This window comes from Acipenser ruthenus, chromosome 2 (assembly GCF_902713425.1).
Source record: "Acipenser ruthenus chromosome 2, fAciRut3.2 maternal haplotype, whole genome shotgun sequence".
In the NCBI taxonomy this organism is placed as follows: Eukaryota; Metazoa; Chordata; class Actinopteri; order Acipenseriformes; family Acipenseridae; genus Acipenser; species Acipenser ruthenus.
The window spans coordinates 28430082-28455848 of NC_081190.1; the positions used below are offsets into that span (position 1 = coordinate 28430082).

Below are 25767 nucleotides of genomic sequence, written 5' to 3' on the forward strand. Positions count from 1 at the left end.
GGTTATTATCATAACCCTGGTTCCCTGAAATAGGAATATTAACCATTAACTTCGGGGGTCGCGGCGTTCATGGTTGTAATCTTGAAGAAAATGGCGACGATTGTAGGGGTCACTGCTGTTCATGGTTGCAGGGTGGAGCCTCAGCAGCGCCACCCTGCTCTAGCGAGAATCTTTGGTATAGAGTTTTTCAGTTTGGGTATCAAAGGGAAACATCCATTTTGTAATGGTAATATTCCTATTTTAGGGAACCAGGGTTTCAAGAAGGTCGTTCTCGATTGGTAGCCCAAACGATATTACCTTTAATAGACTGATTCAGTATACATGAGCACATCCCATACTTCTGACAAAGTTTAAATCTGTAAAATCCTGTAAATTCTGACTATGACCAGGATCATGTAAATTGGAATTGTTTTACTTTGGCATGTCTTTATTTTGTATTACTGTTTTTATGCTTTTGTTAACTGTTTTTGTGCGGTTTGAATGATTTCTCCTCTTGCCATTTTTGCCACCTGCTCTTGCCAGGACCGCTGTTGAATTTGATATATATCTCAAAGGTTCTATCCTGGTAAAATAAATACATTTGAATTTGAAAATGTGAGATATTTCTTTAAGCTAGTACAGTACCAGATGTCATTTAAAAAAAGAAAACTTGTATTTGCTAAACCATGTTTTTTTCAAAACTGTAGCTTGTATGGAAATGCACAACAGGTAAGACTCGTGGAGTTGTTTTGTTAGCTACAACATTTTAAGATAGAGAATATGTTTTTGGAACTTTTTGTTCTGGTGGATTAAACACAAGTCTGCTCGTCCTTTGTGCTTCACTGCAATGTTATTATGTACTTCTTTCTTTAGAAGACGACACAGGAAGAAGTGTGAAAGTAATTGCATCAGACTTTACCAGAGAAGATATTTATGAAAACATAGAAGACAACCTAAAGGGCCTTGATGTGGGTATTTTGGGTACGTGTTCCTATTGTCAACATTTCATTGCTAAATTCCTTGTTCCATAACATGTAGACGTATGTTTCAATGGCAATGTTTACAACCAAAATAGAGGTAACATGTTATGATAGTAGCGCTATTATTCCTAAAAAAAAATGCACTTGTCCCTGTCCTTTTTTATTTTGACACTAAATGATGCATCAGTGGGTGTCATTTTATGATAACATACAATTACCCATTTATACAGTTGGGTTTTTACTGGAGCAATCTAGGTAAAGTACCTCGCTCAAGGGTACAGCAGCAGTGTCCCCCACCTGGGATTGAACCCGTGTTTACAATTACTTTGTATGATTTTTGAATGGTATTGCAAAAATGTTCCAAATTTATTTACTTAGTCATGGCCATCCGGAGCATTCTAGTTTTCATCTCTGAGGTTGGTTAAATGTCATTATTTGTTCAATCTTTCCATACATTTTCCTTCCTAGCACAAAAGGGAATTCCAAAATGGAGCTATTCTAAAGTTGTGCCAGCAGGTTCTTTTTTTTAAACTACATTCTGTTAGTGTATGTGTTTAGTGTGGTTACCCTTCCTCACTCAGCAGTGCGAGCATCAGTATCAATAGCTTCACTGGAAGATGAATTCCAAGTTAAAACAAAACATCTGGTAAAAGGAAATCAATCAATTACATTTTCAAAGAGAGGTTACAACTACTATAATTCTAGTAAGAGAAGTGCCTTTTATTAAAATACTTTTCAACAGCGGTCTGTTGACAATGAAAGTAAAAGTCCGCCAGGTAAAATAACCCCTGAATTAATTGATTTAATATAAAAAATGTACACAATGTATTATTAGGAGGATGTCCTTACATAAACTACTCACCCGTTAGGGCTCATGATTTACTGTGACATCCTCCTGCTGTGAATAAAAACTCTGTACCACGAACAATCATTCAGTATCCTCTATATACAATTACTATATATTTTTTTTTGTGGTATCGAATTTACTGCAATTGAAAATATTACTGAAAATGCTATTGATAATGTCATCAGGTATGACTTGAAGTTCACTTTTTCCTTATCACCCTCATAAGCAATAGGTTATTAGATATTCTCACTCATACACTAAATGGCGGTAAATGACCAGAATTACCGCGTGACAGGGGAAAGCCACACCGCGTGGAAAAATGAAGCAGCGGTAGCTCTGTTCAAAATGCTAATTATATTCACAAATAAAGCAAGCAAAATTATTCATTTGCAAGTTGTTACATCGCTCGTAATTCAGCACACAGAATTATACACAAGGTTTACATACACTTTATTATAGTATATACAGGGTTGTGATTAGAAAGTAAGTTTACCACATCATCAACTATTGTGGCAAACTTACTTTATAATGACAATGTATATAAGGGTGCTCTGCGCTCAAAAGAAAAGGTAAGTAGTGTTCTGAGTTATAAGTTAAGGGAAGGATGTCTCTTATTGTGTCTCGCACAGTTTGGGTGAGAGGACCGCGAAGCACAAACTGTTGTCTCTTATACAATAAGAGACACCCTTCACACGACGTATTAACTGATTATAAATCACACACATAACGATTAGAAACACAAATATCTTTACAGTAAAAATAACTTATTTCTGTTAAATATAACATTCAACCCCCCTTCTCCCCGTCTAAAAATTGTTTAGTCCAGGATCGACCGTAACTGACCTACAGCAGCCGATCTGTGCTGTTTTCAGACTAGTTAAACGTGACAAAACTATTTATTAAAAACAAATGTACATCCTGTAAAACTTGCACCATTAGCATGTCAGTGTCCTGAAGCATTGTTAGTAACTGAAGAGTTGAAACAGTTGCTCTGATTTGGTATAGGAAAGGTATTACTAGCATCGCTGTCACAGCAGGGGGGACTTGTTCCTGAAGACTTGCGTGAAGAAATTTATTTCCCTTTTTTGCATTTCATTCGTGTTTGTCACGTAATGCTTGAGACTGAGTTCGCTCTTGTGTCCAGAAACTGAAATAATGTGCCTGTCTCAACTCCAGCATCACTTAAAACTGCAACAAGTGTCACAAACACAGTGGTTGGTGTATATTGTTTGTAGAGAGAGAGCAGCTTAGATTTAGAGATTTTTCTTTATAAACTGGCAATAAAACGTTCACCGAGGGGATGCTTCCCGTACCAGATGTCATCCGATTATTATTATTTTTTTGAATTTGTAAAAGCCTCGGCTGTACAGCTTAAAGCTTCTTTTACAGGACAATCAGTGACACTTTGGTGATTTTTGGTCTGTAATGCTGATGCCTGAGTGGCATGTTCATGGCCAGTGACATCGGTAAGTAATATGTTGGAATTACTTATCCAAATTAAAGGTCGAAGTTAATAACAGGATTTTCCACTTTGCTATGTTTTCATTTAGAGCATTTTTTTAAAAAATACCACGCATTCTGTACACGGGGTGACATTTATACACAAGATAAGAGGTATAGGAATGTTGGAAATGCTGCTCTGTGATTGGCTGATTTCTCATATGTGATTTATAATTGTCACAATGAGAGTTACCAAGGAGGACAGATTGAGGAATCTAAAGTTTACAGACCAGGAGCTAAATGTATTAGCCAAAGAAGTCGTGGGGAATTATGAAAGTCTTTTTGGTGATGAATCAGCGAGAACATTAATTTCAATAAAAATTAAATGCGCTCCGTAGGAGAGCAGGGGGTCTTTTCCCAAATAGCAGCGTCCTGCGACACAGTCAAAGCGGAGAAAGTAATTGTTAATGGAACATTTATGTTTAACTCTCTATGCAAATCAAATAACTATTTATTTGTTCAACTTGATCTCCCTCTGATTTATTTTGTAATAAATAGTCAGCACAGCACTCGCTCAGTTAATTAAAAGTTCACTATTTACATTTCAAGAGGTGTTTGGTGAAACGTCACTTTTTGAACATTAGATGCCATTTGATTGTTTGTATTTATGACTGCGCCTCAACTCTCACTCTGTGTACATTCATTTATTGGACCTTTACGGTTTCTTTTGTATAATCGGAAGCTATTATGCATATCCTACTTAAATATTAGACGTACATGGTGACTATATATTAACATAGACAAAATTGTTGCATATGACATGACTTGTAGCTTTGTGGGTGGGGGTAAATGCTCCTGGTAGTGCATTTTTGACAGCTGTTATATAGAATACAGCATGCATCAATGAGTGTACACACTTTCCCATGGCTATACTGTACCACACCATCAGATCTATCTAAACATCTGAAGCGACTTTTTAACACGTTTGCTGTATTGTACCAAATCTCTGCCTGGGTTCTGGGGTCCGACAACGATGTATAGCAGCCAGGGTCTGATCCCATAACCAGCATCACCTATGACAAGCATTAACAATGTTAGCAAATTGTCCATGTTTCCTATCAGCGCCTGTGGCAAAGTGGTTGATAGTGTGCAGGTGCAGGTGATCAATGAACAGACAATTATAATCCAGGTGCAAAGTTTGTTTAATGATATTTTTGTGTCCAGTGCCTGACGGAAAAACAAACAGTAAACAATAAATGATGTTAAGTATACAGCAGCGTGTATTACTAAATTTGTAATCCCCGGGTTTGTCCCGAAATAATAGTCCAGTTTTTATAAAACACAAAACACATACACAAGTCAGTTAGTGCGTGAATTAGTGCTAGTGGTGCAAATACAATTATTGGTGATACGAGTGCAGTGCTGTTCTGGGTTTGTGCTGGCCTCTGGCGACAGCTCCGGAACGTGTTAGCTGTCTAGTGATAGCAAACAACATATAGACAGAACAAACAAACACTCACAAAACGGATACATGAAACACAGGTCCTTCCAGGTCACTTTTCATAAACCAAAACAAAGGAACAGATTACGATTCTCCAACCCCTGTTTATGCTGTCACACATGACCCATTGGTAAACGAGTGCAACCGCCTCTCCCAATCTGCAGCTGCCACATTGTTTATCTCCCTGGTCAATGCGTTTTTGCAACTGAGTCTCGCCTTCGTCCAGACTGGACGACTTCCCGACCCTGGGAAAGAACTGTCAGACCAGCCTGTCCAAAGAACTTTGTTCTCGCTGCTTAGCGCCCTCACAGGTCGGGAGGGAGATTTACAACCAAGAATCATTTTCTGTCACAGCGCCCTATGAAATACGTATTATAAATTACTTACCAAGAAGCCAACCAGCTCCACGTGCACCTGCCTTGTAATCTTCATGTATCTCAGACTGTCTGAGGATGTATGAGTCGTGTGCTGTGCCAGTTTTGCATTACACCATTTGTACATGAATGGAGTGGTATCCTGGGGTGGGCAGTGCTGCGTGGGTGCAATCAGTAGCCCCCAATACATTTGGAAAGCCAGACACTTCATGTATTCTACTGAGTTGCCTAAGTGTTATCATTGATAGTTCATCAAGAACATCACCCAAAAACCAAGGCTGAAACATTTTAACATATAAAAGGCCATTGCACACTGGATCCGTTCCGTCATTTAGCATCCGTCATCCGAAAAGGTTGTGCGTCAATCCATTGCACACTAGATGCGTTAATATCATATTTCAGAGTGCTGATGTGCAGTGGAGGCTTTGTAGTGAATATACTTAGTTTCAGTATTTTAATAAAAAAAATAAATGCAATTCTTTTGTACATAACTTTGAACACAAAAAAATGTTAAATGTAGTAGGTTTGTTAATTATAACGTTTCTACTAGATCTATAATAATGCTGTTACACAATAAAAAAAAATAAAAAAAACATATGATATTACACAACACAGTTGTCATAGTATCAGAAACCATATGACCAATATTTAATTTTACATTTATATTCATACAAAGTTTCAAATTATTATTATTATTATTATTATTATTATTATTATTATTATTATTATTATTATTGTTTTATTAGTGGCAGTAGTCGTAGTAGTAGTATCACAATGCGAAACACTCAGATTTAACTATTCTTATCAATTTATTTAGAACAAATCTTTTTTTTTTTCCCTTTTGTTCATAGTCAACAACGTTGGGATGCTTTTCAGCCCCATACCTTGTCGTTTTCTTGATGTGGAAAATCTTGACACGGTAGGTTGCATTTTAGAGATTTTCCAGTCTTTCTGTTTATTTACTAATGCATAAACCATTAAGAGCCAGAAAGCTGGATAGGTTCCCTTTCAATTCGAAGATGACTGCCAAAACAATAGTTTTGGGATATGCCTGCTTGTCAGGCATCAAAGCTGCCGATAGGCCCCTCCATGGAGTGACTTCCTCGGTCCTGCCTCCCCAGGTAATAAATAGTCACTGCACGGAGACTTCAGTCTCTTTTGCCTTTCACGAACAGGCAGGTAGGGTGAGTATAAACTAACCTCTTTCCAGTTGTGTGATTGACTCTTTTAAGAGCGCTCTCTCTCAAGTTTTTCTGCAGTTCCCTTGCAATTTATTTGCTGGAAGTTGGCTCTCCACTTCCCCGGAATCAGAAACTTGTCAGCTGAAGACTACACCTTTTTTGAATTGTTCCTCACCATTTGGATCTACATGAGAGTGCTGCTATACCGTCTACTGCTACTAAATACTAGTGAGCTTACTACCTGCTGCATCAGAGACAATTCGTTTTAATTGTTTTTTCCTTTGTAGTAAGCACCTCACCATAAACTTTTTTGTGCATGAATGACTGCTTTTACTACCTTGCAGCTTGCTGCATGTGTTTTCTATCTTTTCCTCTGCTTTTTGCAGCTGTTTGAAAGTAAAAAATAAGAGAAAGGAGAATGTGATTCTCCAGCGAGACCCAGCTCTGCTGCGTGCCACTGTTGACTCGAGGACTCTGGGAGACCTCGGCACACCTACTCGCTCTGCGCAGCCTAATGCCCCTACAGGTTGTTAGTTACTATTGTTCTTTATTACTGCTTATAGTAAAAAAATACCCTTACACTCCAGCTTGCTGTTGAGTGTCTGTGTGTGCTACTGCCTTGCAGTTTATAAAAAAATTAATAAAAATAAAAAAAACAACAACAACAACCGTGTGTTTCCTTCATTAGTTGAGGAGACCCTACGCACATTCAAACCACTCACCCATAAAGCAGTGTGTAGGTCCAATAATAATAATGCACCGGTTGTGTACTGCACACGATCCAGACAACATCGGATACTGCTCTAGGCCTTGTCGCCCGCGGTACCCTCGGGTCCTCGGTGCCTCAGAGCTTCAGCGCACTAAAGCCTTGATGCGCTCGGTGTTCAAGTGCTCCCCGACATCGGTGGCTTCGTGCCTTGGTACTCCATAGCTGTGGTTCCTCAGTGCTTTGGCATCCTCTGCGCTTCGGCATCCTCTGTGCTTCGACGCCTCAAAGGCTTTTTCAGCCCTGTGCATTGGCGCCCTTGGTGCCTTGCTGCTCCAGAGCCTCGGTACCTCGGTGCTTCGACACCCTCGGTGCCTCAAGGACCATGCCTCGGCGCTTTGTCGCCTTCAGGGCTTTTAAGCCCTGCGCATCGGTGGCCTCGGTGCCGCGGCGCCCCAATGCAGGATCACGGAAGCCCACCTAAAAAAGGCTTACATGGCTGAAGCGCAGGTGACGCGCCTTGCCAACAAAGGAGGCCTCTTGATGGCCTACCTGGATGGCATGCGGCGCTCTGTAACCCTTTCCAAGCCGCTAGCTTCAGAGCTATGCCCGGTCTCTGGCACTTTATTACAGATTTCGGGTTTTCAAGGGCAAGTCCTGGCAGGCTTAGTGGTGGCACGCAGACAGCTGTGGCTGTCTCAGGCAAGGGTCCCAGATGCGGACAAGTCCGCTTACTGGATGCGCCTGTCTCCCCTGGCCATACTTTTGGACCAGTGGTAGAGGAGATACTGCAACACTCTCAGAGAGAGCGAGAGGCATCTCCACAGGTCGCTGCAATGCTCCCCTCCCATGCCTCGGCACGGGGAAGGGGGAGGTGATGGTGTCCGACAGTTACTACGGTAACCTGGACTGTTCCAAACGGCGCCATGGGGTGACCTGAGGCACTGCCTCCAGGCCTCTGCAGCAGCTAACACACGGGGACGTCAGCAAGGACGGGGAAGCGCTGGACATTGGGTCCCAGCGCACCAGCGCTCAGGGAGACAGTTCCAACTGAACCACCCCAGCCAGCCTCCAGTGACTATTTATTACCTTGGGAGGCGGGACCAAGGACGTCACTCCACGGAGGGGCCTATCGGCAGCTTTGATATAAAATGCTCAATAAATACCTGACAAGCAGGCATATCCCAGAAGACTTGTTTTGGCAGTCATCTTCTCTTTCAGGGAACCGCGGTTAGATCCGTTTTTCTGTTACAAGAGCCCTATTCATTTTGTTTTACTAACATGGTAAACGCCTTCAAGCTCAAATAGTAAATATCTTAAAATATAATTTCAGTTTAAAATGTATAATACCTTTTAATGAGTTTGCAGTAATTATGTGTGGTTCTCATTCTTACTGGTGCTGGACTCTCAAATTTGAATTTGGCTGAGATCTGTGAGGGTTTTTTTTATATAATGTATTTACAAACTGATGTCTCGGAAGTCCCATGTTTTTTGTTCATGCACATTTCTGTGTAGTGTAGTGTTTGTATTGCTTTATTAAGTTTAGTATTGAAACAAAGAGAAAACTGGAAATAATGAATTGTACAGAAATCTTACAGAAAATGTTTGCAGAATAAAGAAGCTACCAATTCATGTGGGTTTGTAAAAGCATTTGTTTCAAATATATTACATACTGGATCCTGCTGAAGCTTATAGCTGCCATGTAGAGCAACAAATAAAATCAGCACGTTAGAACACAATCATTATTGCGTTTATGTTCTTATAGCAATATGTGATATAACAATTACGTGGATACAGATGATTAACGCATTTGCATTCAAGGAAAATGCATTCAAGGATTTGTTGTCAGCCAGAATGACGTTAGACAGTTGCTTGATATTATTGACTCCCAAGGTGTTCAATTTAGGTATATAAATCGACCACAACTCAGGCCCTGATTTTCTATGGCATCTTGATTTCTATGGTAAACTGAAACCCTATGGAATCTGCATTAACTGTGCAAGATTTGGTTAGAAGCATACACAACTAACAGTGTTCCGGCAGAAGTAGCAAGTTATTTATGAAGCCTGAGAAATCAAGAATGGGGTGTCCCAAGCAAGTACGTGGAGATTTGGGCCTGACAAAATACTGGCACTGACTTTGTTTCCGTTTTCACAAGGTAATTATTATAACGTAATAATTGTTCCATTAAAGCACAATTTTATCGCATTTTAACATAATCATTATTTCGTTAAAATGTTATATGTGCTGATTTTTTATAATATTATTATTTTTTTTATAATAATAATATTATTTTTTTTTTTTTTTTTTTGCTCTAGGCAGCTACATGCTTCTGTAGGATCTTAACCAATTACTAACAAATGTGGCGCTACCCAAGTAATTAAGCTAATATTATACAGAATATAAATAATTTTCTTTTAATTGTATTTTATTTTATTTTATTTAAAATGTAGGCTATAACAAACCTCATCAACTGCAACATGAAGTCTTTAGTAATGGTATGTAATAACTGTGCAATAACAACTGTTTATTACACTACGCAGAAGCCATAAAGGAGTAATATAAAACAAGACTTTAAAAATACATTTTGACTTTTAGCTTTAGTGTAGTCCATTTATCCTGCTACCGCACTATAGATTCGTATTTAGGATCTTTACAATTGACAGGTTCCATGATGTTTCAATGGAGAAATTAATCTGGCTCAGAACAAATGTGTTACTCTAAACGAACAGAAAGCTCTATGGTATTTAAAAATATAACACTTCACATTAAAACACACACAAAGTTATTCAGTTATTTTTGTAATACATATGTTTTAACATAATTACACAGCAATTACACTGTAAATACTCCACAATGTTTTGTTATTGTGAAATTACAGTGCAATTAAGTGCAATAAATGGTGTGTGAGTCCTACTTTTCCACAGCTGGGATCCTCTTGATGTAATGGATGCACAAGAGTACAGTACAGCATCCTTAATGGTTTATGACAAGCTTTGGATTTGCTGTAGCTCAAAGATACAAATAACAACAGGATGCAGGTCATTGAAAAGAAGCACACAGTATGCCAGCCTGGGCACCTTTTGTAGAAACACAGTTGAGTAATTTGTGATCCAAAAATAAGTGGAACACTGTCCAATACAATAAGACACATGAATAACTGCAGTATATGGGAAATAATAAAAATCAACACAGAGGGTGTTTGAGTATGAAAATGTACATTTATTCCAATGCAGATGTCCAAGATCATTTTGCCACATATGGAAAAGAGGTAGGTTTCTTTTTCTTTTCTATAACAGTTTAGTTCTGAAATATTGAAAGGAGTGCTGTGTAAAAAAATAAATAAATAAACTCTAGAAACATTTTACTAGAGTATAAAACTGCTGTGCTCCACTGTAACTGTGTGCCTTTTAAGTTAGCAACAAAATGGACACCACCACATTTACTGAGATGAATGGTGCACAAATAAGAGGCTTCAAAGTTTTATTTATTTTTTAAATGAGTTTCTATTATGATATTCGAGACTATAGTATGACTGACTTGAGTGAGCAATGGAGCATGTATAACTAGAGATTTAGCTTGTAAAAGAGCGTCTGCAAATTACAGCAGGTAAACATTTTTAATCACAATTTCTAACAGTACAGTACAGTACAGTATAGAGAATTGAAATAACAATTTAACGTAATTCAATAGAACCTCGCTCTGATTAATTATAAAAACCAGCTCCATATTAAGTCCAAACTCTGTTAGTTCCTTATAATATGCTGTATTTGCATTGTACGGTCTGATGGTCTTTGGTGTTTTTAGTGGAAAAATAGATCCAGAAATTGCATTTAAGGTAGTCCTTTTTAGGACATAACAGACATTAGAGTCTACAGTATGTCGTTTAAGTACATAAGTCAGACTGAACAAAGACCCATTTGGATTGCACTGTATGGTTTCCAAGTGCATTTATACAGGAGTGTGTTTCAGAATTGTTATTGGGTTATCTTTTCCATTACATGTCCGTACACGTTTGGGAGAATGATCTTTTGCACATCAACTTCCGAAGGCATATAACTGTTTCCATCATAGTATGGAAATGGAATTGGATAATTTTCTTTCTCTGGTTATAAAGATTGTATTTGGGAATTGCTTAGAACTCCTGCCAATGCTTCTCCTTCAGTTCACATTAACAAATAGATATGTCCTATTTATTCTGTTCTTTGATTTCTGTATGCTGCTGATTAAGTTTGAACCACACATGTTTTATTGTGTTGCTTGTACTTGCAGTTGTCTTTTTTTGTTTTCCAGTACCCCTTCGTAAATAAGGCCTTGGGTAAACCACCTGGTTAAACAAACAAATAAAATGTAAAGAGGAAAAACAGTGTTTCTGTCAGAAAGTTCATATTATGATTAAATTCTGAAAACGGTACATTTTGGAAGATGTGAAATATTTTAAAGGCTCAGATTGAGACATATGAGACATAAGTCAGACTGTTATTTCTGATAATTATGGTTCTGCCAAAATAACGCTGAAGAGGTGTAGCTTTTCAGATACTCCTCTTTATACAAATCGGACGGCATCCTAACAATACATCTCACCCATGCTTCTCTATCCATGCACTAAGAGGGGACTGTGGACATTCATCTTTTGCTTACTGAGTCTAGATGGAGAGAACAATGTAAAGGTGCTAGAAAGACCATTGCTGACCAAAATAAGTGTCATTTTTAATGAATAATACAATGTGTAGTTACTAATGTCATGTTTTATTGTAATTTCAGAAAGAAAGGAGTGATTCTAAACCTGTCCTCAGGTACAGGTTGTTTTCCTTGTCCATTGTACAGCATCTATTCAGCATCAAAGGCAAGTTAAAGTCATTCTTCTTTCTTTGGAACTTTTCTGAATTTGATTATTTTTTCCCCAGGGATTTCAGGAATAGGTACAAACAATTGTGACCACAGTGATATTACTTGTCTACTGGCAGAAACATACAACAAACATTTCCTGGCAGGATAGTTGCATTTAACGAGTAAATTATTCTTTCTTGAAAATGCCCAAACAGTATTGCCCATATAACTGTTTACTATTGTAATAAAGCATAGTGAAAGCAGAGATGTACTAGTCTGACTGTAGTCTTTTAAAAAAAGATTTTCTTCATTTTATTAGTAAAAAACATGTTTTAACTAATAAAATGAAGAAAATCTTTTTTAAAAGACTTCAGTAACTCTTATCCTGATTTTGAGTGTGCGACCAATTGGTCTTTTGGACTTCAATCTATAAATCAAGGTTGTTGGATTGATCTGAGAAGTGAACGTAAGTCCAAACAGACTTTCTTTTGTTTTGATTATATATATATATATATATATATATATATATATATATATATATAATTATATATATATATATATATATATATATATATATATATATATATATATATAAATTGGTCCAGCTACAATAGCTCATCTACTTGAACGTTCTTGATTCTGTTTTGGTTCACTATGATTGTAATCAGGTGCAAAGAGGGAAGTTTATTGGGAAATACAATCATGTTTTGGTTACTGTATCTACAAAACTATTGTTTCTGTCTAAGATCTGTGTTTTTACTGTAATCCTACAGGTTTTTGTTGACAGATTTTCAAGGGGTCTTCAAGCTGAATACGGATATAAAGGAGTCATTATTCAGGTAAAGTTGAGAATTCAGTTAGCATCTTCATTCTTTCCAATCAGGTGCACCCCGATAAGTCAGTGGATGCACCTATTCATTATTCTGACTTGAGGGTTCCCCTAAGCTAACTTTTACAGACAGTAGCTGCTCAGGTTGCTAGGCTACAGTCTACCTGACATGTGCAGCAGTATCATTTGGAATGAATGAACTCAATGGCCTGTTGGTTTTAGATGTTTTATTTTTTTTGTATTTTTAGAAACCATTAAACCGTCAAATGCCTACTGCAACAGTTATTCTATACATTTAATATATAAAACATATATTTGGTCAAATTCATATGTATTTAGTCCAGTTCTCAGTTTGTATCAGTTCCTCTCTAAAATTAAAGACAAACTGGTAATGTTGCAGAACTGTAATACTGGAGAAACTACTTACTGAATTGGTCTATTTAAAAAAAAAAGTAGACAAAAGCACCTCTTAATGCCGCCACCCTAAAATGTCCAATCAGTTAGCTGCCCACCTCTAGAGGACAAAGGCCAGTCCTGCAGGTGTCAGCTTGAGCTCACCAGGCACCTGGCCAGTAGGGTCTGCTTTAGTGTGATGAGGAGAAACAGTCCCTCCTGGTTTTGCCTCCATAAACCATGGGATCACCAGAGCCAATGGGATGCACCCTCTGGAATCCCCAGTGAAGAACAGCTAATTCATGCAGCCAGGACACAAACCCACGCTCCCCTGACTATATGACTCACCCTGCACCCAGCCTCTGCCCTGTTTCACAAAAAACAGAAAAGATGACCTATAATTCAGTTAATTATAACAATTCAATTGTCCAATAATACTTCCATATGTTTTTAGTCTGTAGCACCTTATGGAGTTTCCACCCCTATGACACTAAACCAGAAGGCTAATATGGTAAATAAAACCGCAGAGGACTTTGTAAATGAATCATTGGACCGCGTTTTGGTTGGGGACCACGTCCATGGATGCTTTGCTCATGAAATTCTGGTAAATATCTAAACCTGAAAAATTCAAGAGTTCAGTCAGGCAGGACAAATCATGTTATCAATATAGTTTATTGATAAGTATATATACTGTGTATATATATATATATATATATATATATATATATATATATATATATATATATATATATATATATATATATGCTGCAGAACAGTAATGAGCAAGTGTATACAGTACATAGTACGTAATACATACATACATTAAAGATATTGAAGCTAGTAAAATAAGTAAAATGTACCCATTAGAAGTTAACCATTGTTTGGTGTCATATTCCAGTTTAGAAGAACAAGGAAACAATTCCTGTTGTTCTGTGGAGCCTTACTAATTGAAGTGCTTAGTGTAAGAATTCCAGTATTTCTAGTTTACTACTATCCACATTGCTACTATACAACAAAAATGTGTCATTTCATATTTAAGTCTTATTGAATTAAATAAAGCATTATATTTATTAACCTGTTCTAGACTATTGTTTTTTAAAACTGAACCACTGCCACAAAATGACCATAGTTGGCAGCCTCCAGTTGAGAGAGTATCAGAACTGAATGTCGAGGTATTCAGGTCAGGGTTGAAATATTATTGAAGGGCTGCGTGAGGAAACAAATGTGATTGGATCAAGACTGATTATTCTGTGCACATCAGTGTTTAATTGCATTTATTTTGTTTTGTACTTACAGGCATTGATAATAAAAACAATTCCATTATGGGTCCTGCACAGCAGCGTATCACAGGAGAAAGCCATCGATTATGTAAAGAACAGGTTGTCTTAATCAGACATGTGAAGATTTCATTTGATCTTTACGCATATCTAGAGACGGGCTTAATACCGACTGCTCATTTTGTATTTATAGCAGCTATGGGGTATGTTTTAGATTTTAGATTGTAACGTTTGGCTATCTGGGGTGGCAGGGAAATGTATAATCTAACATATTTAATATATATATATATATATATATATATATATATATATATATATATATATATATATATATATATATATATATCTGCACACTTAATAAACTCGTTAAACATATTGCACATAATAAGTTTGTTAAATAGATAGCATATAATAGATTAGTTAATCATCAATTAAATAAACAAATAAATAACACAGCCATCTTATGATTTCAATTTCAAAATTCCAAGTGATCTATTTATCATGATTTAGGAAAGACCATTCATTATGCTGTATTGTTTATGATTTGATCTTAATTAATTAACACTACTGCCACTATACTTAACTTAGACTATTAAAAAGAAACTAGTCAAAGGCCCATTTATTCTACGCATATAAAAGAAAACTATATAGCATAACTAGCCAGTTATGATGCATTGCACTAATAGAAAGCGGTTTACAATTACATAAACTATAAACCAACAAAACAATATATTAATTAATGTTGCGCAAGAGTTCCAGCAAGTTTGTCCAAATAAGCAGAAGTGAAAGAAAAGGAAGTAAAGTGCATCTGTGCATAGGAACAAATCGAAGTGGATTATTAACATTAGTTTTAAGAGCGATTAGGCTAGTAGTCAAGAAAAAAAAAAAGCTTTATCCCCTGCCCTTGGAATCCCAGTGTTACATAATTTTCTCTCTTTTTTTTTTTTTTTTTTTAAAGGAAGCTGGTAATATATTTAACTTGTAAAAGAGATTTTAATCTCAATGTGCTTACCTAGTAAAATAAAGGTATAATATATAGCCAGGCAAACCGACACATTTACCTATCGTCACAAGATTACATTTATAACATTCTGCATCATGTGTGTAACTGTTATGCAACACTGCAGCTACCAACATGACACTGTAAAAAGGTGCTGTGTTAATAAATCTAACTTGTACCAAAAAATGTTTCATAGTTGTTTTTTATGTAATGTCAACAGGCTAATTTGTTTTGGAAGATGGCTAGATAATAAGGCATATGTTCCAGAGTGGTCAGCTGTCTTTATCAGTATAACAGCCCAAACTAGCATATAGAAAAGAGCCCACCAATAATGGCTGATATAGGGGAATACTTGATAAAGAATACATTAGAATGTAACGGTGCTCAAAACCATAAGCACCCCAAGACATCCCTCTAGTCTAAATGATCTGCAATCCTGCTAGCATATTACATTCCCGCGGCCCACAATTCACAAATAGCACTTATATTCAAAATCAACCAAGCCTATGGTGAGTGACTTTTTAGAAGAGAGTTAGGAGAGATGTATTTGATTGTGTTACACTTTGTCTTCTAGTAAGCTTTAGCAACCCAACATAGACATCCTGTATGGTGTAGCGGTAGAAAGACAAGACCATTTAAAAGCCAAAACGAAATCCGAATACTGGGTGTCAGTGTTCAGAATATACAAAGAGCTTCCACAACAGGAAACTCACAGTAAAAAGAGTGTAACAAAGAGATGAGAGGCAAAGCTGGTACCCAGCTGGATGGAAAGAGAACCATCAACATTTGGGTTGTGTGGAAAAACAACCACTTGTGTTCAGGTCTGTCAGTCCTTTACCATTTAAAATACTGCCATTGGATGTAAACCGCACTACAGGTCGTTACACTAAACCGTTACCTGTTTACTACATGTACTGCACACACAGTGAGGACCGAACTCCATAAACAAACAACACAAATCTAACATTAAGTCATTTTCCTAGTCATCTCATTTTCTTGTAAATAATCTATTAAATAATGTAATGAATGGTAAGTTCAGTGCAGCTACAGGGTAATGTATTTTGAAGAGTGTCCATTACTTTTTGTATTTTTATACTATTCTTCTATTCAACACATACAAGTTATGTCCTTGTAAAATACCTGTGCCTATTTAATCCAGGGCATTGTGAATTGTTCCACTTAAATCTTAAGCAATTAAGCCTTACAGCTCTGGTTTCATGAGGAACCAGAACGCTAGCTTTATAATATTCTAAGCTTGACCTTTCCATTACTAAAAGTACATTTGAATCCATTCATTAAACTGTTGGTAGTCTCTATGTTTTGGCAGGTTCTTTCTGGGCCTATCATTTCAGACACCACAGTGTGTTCTTCCCATGAATTCCCATATGACGCTTGCCAATCCAATGCTCACATCACAAGCTCTTTTCCTTCCTTTTCACACAAACTTCTATGATCTCCTTTGTTGTACTTTGTTTTCTTTTGTACTAAATGCATTCAGTCGGTTTATATGGAATTAAAACAAACATGGAATTAAAAACATGGTTTAAAATACATCAGTGTTTAATCAAGTTGCCAAAACGAAGTTCCACAGCCTTAAGATTTTGCCTATTCCTTTATACAATACCATTAAAATATCAAGTAGCAGAAGTGTTGGAAGAAAAGACTGCCACCGTTAAACATGTAATCACTCTGTCTAGTTAAGTACTAAAAACGTTTAGAAAATACATAAACTATAAACTAACGTTAAAGAGCTAGTATCACAGTTCTATAAGTTACAACAATACCTATAAGAAGTATTGGACCGTTCTGTGCTTTTTCCTGTCTCCCTGGATCACTGGAAATAACTTTCAGTACTTCTTTGGAATTAGGAACTGTATCGGGCAACTCAAATCTATCCCTTAACTTGGTGGCCTTGTTTGCATCCTTCTTTCCAGTCAGGTGCACCCTGAAAAAGTCAGTGAATGTACCTGTTTATTATTCTCACTCGAGAGTTCCTCCGCACTTCCTGTTAGACAGGTGCTGCTCAGTGTGCTCGGCTACAGTCTGCCTGACCTCATGTGCAGCAGTGTCATCTGGGGTGAATTAACACAATGGCATATCAATTTTAGATTTTTAAACACCATTACAACATCATTTTTTAGTTTTCGTAAAATGTCCACTGCAACAGTAATTGTATAAATTAAATACCAACATGAGAAGTTTTCAAGACCTAACCAAAATCACGGTCATTGTGAATTGTATAACTAACAATGCTGGAAAATTGGCATTTTGCATATAGGCTCTTTCTTTAATCATTGTATGTTTTTTTTTTTTTTTTAAATTTAGTGTGACCAATTATTTTACCCCTGGTTTTCTCCCTACTTTAAAATGTCCAATCATTTTTTCCCTCACTGCAGTGATTCCCCACACAGCTCAGTGAACTGAAGGTTCAGTGGGCGTCCTCTGATCCCACGACCAAGCCAGATTCCTCTTTTACACCCAGGAACTCCAGAGCGGTGGCCAGTGAGCCATTGGCCTCTGGAAAACAAGGGGCAGCCCTGCAGGTGTCTGTTTTTGAGCTCACTGGTCACCTGGCCAGCAAGGTTCGCTGTAGCACAATGAGGAGAAACAGTCCCTGCCAGGTTTTGCCTCCCTAATCCATGGGAGTGACCTTCTGAATCTTTTCAGACTTTTAGTGCAGTGGTATCCAATCACAGTCCTGGAGGGCCACTCCACTCCAGCTTTAGCAGGTAAAATACTATATCAAACCATTTAAAACATAGGCCAGGAGGGTAAGGGCCAACTTTGGCCTATTTTAGTGGAATCGGAAACTGCTACTCTGAAGTGGTAAGTAGTAGTATGGTGTATTTCATTCATTGTAATCAGTGCCTTTTGGTGTAAAAGGTAAAGCTTTGCCTGATGGCTACTTACAACATTGAGAGCCAAAGGATACAAAATGCAAGTAACTTTTGTAACCCAAAGGCAATAACACATTGGTATTGCAAGAAAACATGTGACAGCTATTTATTTGATAAAACCCGTTATAGAAAATAGATGTAGTTTGAAGGTAAATATCTATCTGATAAAATAAATAATATTCTTAGATTCAAATTAGGTTCCCCTCTTTTAAAGTGACTGGTAGATGTCATTTCTTCTGACTTTTCAATGTTATTTTAAATTATGATATATGATCAACCTCCATACGATCAATAATAATATTGTAAAAAATATTTTTAAAATATTTTTATTCTTAGTTTGATTGTGTTACCTGTAGATTTGCAGAATGTTTGATGAAAATTAAACTGAAGCATCAGTGGGGGTTCCTTTACATCGTGGTTTATGTTTATTTGCCATGTGAGGTTTTCCAAATGCACCTGTGTGTGCAAATAACGTTTCCTTAAGAATCGGATTATTTTTTCTACCTTAATACTAGAACAGTATATTGTGCACTGCTTAGTAATAAATGTGAAGCACTGTTTAATTACCAATGTAAAAATTAATTTGAATATACATGTACTAATGTGTTTCTCTTGACAAGGCTCTCCCATCGTTTAAAATGACAGTTCACTTTACTGCATGTAGTTTACACGTGTAAATGTGGCAGCCTGTGTGCATTGGCTCATACCAATTGTAATCCCATTTTCACAATAATTGGAGAACATATCCCTTATTTTATTAACACAAATATTGTTTCTACTGTCAGTGTGTATTTATATTGTAAAAACAGATCAAATGTATCATGCTTATTTTCTTTCTTTCTAGATGACCAAAACATAATGCTGTTACAAAGTTAATTAAGTCAGGGAATAGGTTGCAGGGAAGGACGTGGACTATAGATAACTGTTTTCAGCATTTTACACCAGTCAAATGGAATGCAATGGAATACCTTTGGCACCCTCTGCTGTTTGTAGGTGAACAACAACGTTATCTACTAAGCCTGGCTGTTACTTATTCAAAGCTTGTGAACAGGTGTGGTGTGTAGAGTAAGTGTTTTAAAAGGCACACGTTTTTGACAAATGCAGTAGTCTTTTTGGGCGGCACTTTTATGTCAAGAAGTTGCGTTTCATTTAAATGAAACTGTTAAACGGTTCAAAGTTCATTTATGCGATGTAAAGACAGATAAAACATGCGTTTCTGGTGGTAACCTCCAGCAGGTTGCCTTTAGCAAAGGTTTATATGTATACTGTAAACTCAAAACATTTAAATGGGGTCTATTCAATTGATTGTGATGTGATGGTTTGAGATGGCGTTGACTCTCACACAGAACAAAAAAAATCCAAGATCCAACACAGCAGACAAGATACAAGCCCTCCACTATGTCTTGATTCAAGATTTCAAGAGTGTCTGCTCAACCTGCACTCTATTAAACTTGAAACAAATATGTGATCATCTTTATTGATGTACAGTTTTTATTTTAGAGTACAGTACTTTAAAAGTAAGTAAGTATACATTATATAAGGAGCTGGTGCTGCGATCAAACTCACTAAGCCTTATAAATGTTGTCTCAGAAGACCTGTGCTCACATGTGATATTAGTTTGTGGTCTCAACAAAAATTAGAACCACTGCACAATTTGTCACATTTGGCAGTCTCTGCAAGGACAGCCCAGGAATACAGGCTTTGTGATAAAGTGATGCAGTTTGGCCACAAGAGGGCACCATCACACTGTGTTATGGAATGGTTGAATTAGCAGGGCACACGTTACCCTTCCGCTGTTCGTTTATTTTGTGTGGTGGGTTTCCAGGTCACAGGACTGGCTTTCATAATCAGTTTACTGCCCATTTTGCCACAGCAGTCAAACATATTTGTTTTGTTTGTCAAAGAAGTACACACACTTTCATTTATTATAGGCCTACATACATTTTTTCCAATTAACACCACTGAATCCTCTGTAATGCCTTGCAGAGACTGCCCCTATTATAGCCAGTAACAGGGATAGCCTCTGCATTGCATTATATTAGCCACTACAGTTGCTTGTGACCAGAATTGAGGATTACTGTACTATCAGACTCACACTGAAATGAAACTAACAGGAAATTGGTATCTTGGTAACTAAACTGTTAAGACAGGCGACATTAAACAAAGACATGCCATAACCACTTGCTACTCTCTTTGTAAAAATGTTCTCTCAACTTTCATTGAGTCATGGTCGTATCTTCTAACTTTTAGTTTGGGTTAGAAATCAGCAGTTCCTTCACATATTGAAGGTGTTTCTAATTGAATGTACTACCCATTCATGCTACTAGAACTTCATACAATACAATACAATGCAATGTTATTAATGTATTGCAATTACTACTGTTGTATTAGTTCAATTTTTACTTTGTTTGTGATTGCCTTTAATTAAAACATGAGTAGCATGCCTTTTGTAGGCAAAAGAATAACATGATGTCTCTATTTAAATTACATCAAAACCATTTTTCTTGAACTACTGTGCCTCTAATTCTCATGATTAATGAAACAGACTCTCAACCCATAACTACATAAATAAAATCAGCAAAACCACATGCATAAGAAATATGTTTGCCTAGTAGAATAATAAATACTAAGAATTGAAATGATTTGTGTTTGGTAGCATTTCCCTAAATATGGATTTTTGGCACACTGTATTCATCTGACCTAATTTTATATGTACTATGAGTATAAACTTTTCAGAAAAAAAATGTATCAACATATTAATTAATGTGCACACAAAATAAACAAAATATTGATGAAAAGAAACACATTAAATATGAGCAAATGTTTATATTTCCAACCAGTCCTTGGAATTATTAAAAACACAGTCCCCAGACTGGCTCCTTTTTATTGAGCATGATATGCTGTTGAGGTTCTTTGTTTGTCCTGGGCTATAGATGTTATAAAGGACACGTGGGCCTGAATTAAATCAAAAGTCATGGCGGTGGCACAGCTATACGTTATTATCACTTTAGCGCCGCCGTCAGTTTGATTTAATCCAGGCCATGGTTTTCAAATCAAGGTGGGGGGTGAAGAACATAAGAACATAAGAACATAAGAAAGTTTACAAACGAGAGGAGGCCATTCAGCCCATCTTGCTCGTTTGGTTGTTAGTAGCTTATTGATCCCAGAATCTCATCAAGCAGCAACTTGAAGGATCCCAGGGTGTCAGCTTCAACAACATTACTGGGGAGTTGGTTACAGACCCTCACAATTCTCTGTGTAAAAAAGTGCCTCCTATTTTCTGTTCTGAATGCCCTTTTATCTAATCTCCATTTGTGACCCCTGGTCCTTGTTTTCTTTTTCAGGTAAAAAAAATTCCCCTGGGTCGACATTTTCTATACCTTTTAGGATTTTGAATGTATAAATCAGATTGCCGCATAGTCTTCTTTGTTCAAGACTGAATAGATTCAATTATTTTAGCCTGTCTGCATACGACATGCCTTTTAATTCTGGTTGCTCTTCTTTGCACTCTTTCTAGAGCAGCAATATCCTTTTTGTAACGAGGTGACCAGAACTGAACACAATATTCTAGGTGAGGTCTTACTAATGCATTGTAAAGTTTTAGCATTACATCCCTTGATTTAAATTCAACACTAATCACAATATATCTGATTATCTTGTTGGCCTTTTTTATAGCTTCCCCACATTGTCTAGATGAAGACATTTCTGAGTCAACATAAACTCCTAGGTCTTTTTCATAGTTCCCTTCTTCAATTTTAGTATCTCCCATATGATATTTATAATGCACATTTTTATTGCCTGCATGCAATACCTTACACTTTTCTCTATTAAATGTCATTTATCATGTGTCTGCCCAGTTCTGAATGCTGTCTAGATCATTTTGAATGACCTTTGCTGCTGCAACAGTGTTTGCCACTCCTCCTATTTTTGTGTCATCTGCAAATTTAACAAGTTTGCTTACTATACCAGAATCTAAATCATTAATGTAGATTAGCAGAGGACCTAAAACTGATCCCTGTGGTACACCACTGGTTACCTCGCTCCATTTTGAAGTTCCGCCTCTAATCAGTACTTTCTGTTTTCTACATGTTAACCACTCCCTAATCCATGTGCGTGCATTTCCTTGAATCCCTACTGCGTTCAGGAAACCTGACGATGGTCTGTGACCTTAAACCTCACCTGGCCACAAGTATAAACCAGACTTCACATTCTTCAACCACTTGTTATCAAAAGTAAATTACAATTCTTTTGACATGATCAAAACATCAATGTCCCAGTCATAGAAAAAAAAATGCCCAGTAGCTTTTTCCTCTTCTGAAACTCTGGTCCCGATTCACAAAAGTACTGCTGTGTGGAATGGTTTATTACGGACTGCTTTTAAAAACAACCCAGTTTCTTCCATATTGGAAATGTTTAACCTAAGATAATGCTTATAAAAATGTCCTAAACGTTTGAGCCCTATATTTCACAATGGAAAGCCAGGTTAGTGAGTAACAAAATATATTTATGTTGTCTGTTAATTGAGCATTGGATGGGGACGGACCCCTGGGAAGTGCAACTCTGTTGTGCATTATGATTCAGTTATGTGATACATCCTGGAAATACAACACGAGATAGGCACATATCTAAACCTCGCCCTTCCATTACTGAGAGACTTTCAACTAAAAGAAGAGCAACACCTGTGCTGTACAAGATAATAACCGACTGCCATTTTGATGCAGTCAGGAGCTGATATAAAAAAGGTCTCCACTTCTTTCACCTCTAGTGGCATTAGCTCAGCCCAGTGAAATGAGTTTGGTGTTTATAATCAAAAGGGCAGGTTTCATTGTGGAATGCCATACAGTATTAAAGTGTGAAAGACAAGTATCATTGCAAATGTTCATTAGGACCTCACCGACAAATGTGTCATGATTTTAGAAATTGCAACAAGAAGTATTAAATAATTAAATACATTAAAACGATCTATCTATCTATCTATCTATCTATCTATCTATCTATCTATCTATCTATCTATCTATATATATATATATATATATATATATATATATACATACACTGCTGTGCAAAAGTCTTAGACATGTTACATTTTTCTATTCTGATGCATTATGAGCATCAACAATTTACTCAAAGCCTCCACTGGTGTTTTCTACTATTATAACAACCTTGACTTGCATAAAGAAGGAAAAACATTGAGTGAAATAGCTTGCATCACTCGATTTTCAGGGTGTGGTATCCGAAGCATAATCAAGAAGTACAGAGAAACATCATCTGTAATCGACAAACCCAGGACTGGAAGACCCAAAAAGCTGTCTAACAAGGATGAGCAATACTTGAAGATAATATCCTTAAGGAATAGAAAGAAGACAAGCGTTGAATTGACAACAGAACTGGCAGAAGACACAGGTGTTGTTGTCCATCAAATCAACAGTATGAAGGTCACTCTTGAAATCAGGACTTAAAGGATGTGTTGCAGTAAGAATACCTCTGTTAAGAAAGGGGAACCAGACTAAAAGGCTAAAATATGCACAAGAACACAGCAATTGGACTATGGAACAATGGTCAAAGGTGCATTGGACTGTTGATGGATGGAGAATGACACCTGTGCCTTCTGCCAGTTATATATAATGATTTCCATTACACGAGAGTAGATGTTAAAACTTCATGCTGATTTGAACTCGGCTCTCGCCAAGATAAGCACCAACCAAGACGTAGCTTTACAGTAAACTAATGTGATCCATCTGTATATCCATCCATTTGAGTTTCCTTTTCCACTTAACCTTTCCAACGCAAAGCAGAGATCTGTGTTTACTGTGTCCCATGCAGTTTTCTCACAAGCTCTTGGCCATTTAACTCCAGGCTTGTGCCCGTTGAGGTTCTTTTTTCTCTTATGCTGGTTTGTCTGACCGTGTTCACAAGGATCATTAGGTTCATCACTAACTGTGTCCATGCAAGTCCTCCTCACATCTATGACAGGGGTGGTGATATCCTGCGAACTGTGGTTTGATTCCTGTCGCTGGATTTCATTCGACTGACTTGAGTGACTTCGTAAGAAGCACTGATCAATGCGAGGCCCTTGTCCCTTCTCCCTCAAGCATTTAATTCTCCCTTGATGAATCTTCAAACCCCTGAATATAATATAAATATAAGCGCCGTCTAAAACAAGTCCAAATATTTGCAAAAAGAACATTGGTGCAAGCAGGGGTCTAGCTTTTGGGCAATTCATTTGGCCTGTAACTGATGTGTGAAGATGACATTTTAATTTTATGATGTCACCTTATTAACTATCTATGTGGGTGGGCAGCTGTAAAAAAAAAGTGTCTCATCCTATTTAGGATGTGCCCTTTTGCTGCTGCACTTGTTTCAAGGCTGGATGTTTGTTATTTAAATAAACAAACTGGTTACTGTCAGAAGCCATCGATGAATAGCCTTGCTTTTTTTTTAATAAAGCATGGGCAGGCAGTGCTGCCCACCCACTAAGCATTAACCTCCTGCTAATCATTGAACAAATGTTCACAGTGGATCCCCGGCTGCCATCTGCACTCACTTTTCCAATCAGGCATCTCTGCTGACAGCATTAGACTCAGGGGGAAAAATTACAGCTGTACTTTTTTTTTTACTCAGCAACTAAAATAAGAGGTTATACTTCTATATATATATTTTTTTCTAATAACTGTTTTTTTTAATTATGTATACTGTATTGATATAGACTGTTATTTTTCTTAACAACTGACTACGTCTAATATTGTTGCTTGTGTCCTTCATATCCGAAATCCATGTGTAGATGCATTATTGATTGTTATAACAGAACTCAATTGTAAACCTCACTGGTCTTCTGAGCCAGGTTCCTAGCAGAGCTGTCCTTATTCTATAATAGATGCCCTCTAAAGCTAAAGTGATATTACAATTTTGAAACGCACTTTAAATGGCAACATACATTTCAAGAAGCCTCAGCACGCCCCCCCCCCCCCCCCCCATTTTCTTTACATAGCCCTGCCCTTTGTTTAAACGATGCCCTTCAGTTTACAGCAGGTAGTTTACATGTAGCCTTATTTGTTATAAATGTAGCCATTTTGGTTGCTAAAAAAAGCACATAATCCAGCATAAAAATATATACAGAGTTCAAATTACGTTAATCTTAAATAAAATAAACCTTATTTGACATTTTACGATTAATAGGGATTATCGATTTCTGAATGTATGAACATACTGTCAAAAAGTTTCCATAAACCATTAATGATGTTTATATCTTCAAAGCAGAATGCTACATGTAACCTTATTATAATGCTTGGTTCACAAAAATTTAATAGCAAAACAGGAAAGGAGAACACTAAATCCCAAATGTCCCTTATGTGCATTTTTAAATGTTTAAACAACTGACCATGGAATGAAGTCAGTCACCATCTATCACGTCTTACAGCCAGCAAATATGCAGTTGTCTGTACTGAACAACACTGACATCTTCCTTTAAACTCCTACAAAGAAACTGTCAGTTCCCTGTTTTTCATTATAGCGACCAGTCCTACTTCCCCTCAC

General features: G+C 37.0%; 1 protein-coding gene across 2 annotated transcripts in view; it reads left to right on the top strand.

Annotated features, from left to right (window-relative positions):
• Positions 1-14608, top strand: part of LOC117419279 (17-beta-hydroxysteroid dehydrogenase type 3-like) — a 404515-nt gene extending 389907 nt beyond the window's left edge. Inside the window, exons 4-11 of one of the 2 annotated variants that reach the window (XM_058993070.1) lie at positions 853-960; positions 5973-6040; positions 9462-9506; positions 10245-10279; positions 11773-11854; positions 12612-12677; positions 13515-13664; positions 14357-14608. In XM_058993070.1, coding sequence (XP_058849053.1) covers positions 853-960; positions 5973-6040; positions 9462-9506; positions 10245-10279; positions 11773-11854; positions 12612-12677; positions 13515-13664; positions 14357-14449 — 647 coding nt within the window. In that variant the 3' untranslated portion in view covers positions 14450-14608. The remainder of the gene's footprint in view (positions 1-852; positions 961-5972; positions 6041-9461; positions 9507-10244; positions 10280-11772; positions 11855-12611; positions 12678-13514; positions 13665-14356) is intronic. The other variant, XM_058993077.1, reaches the window with a different exon arrangement.
• The last annotated feature ends 11159 nt before the right edge of the window (positions 14609-25767 follow it).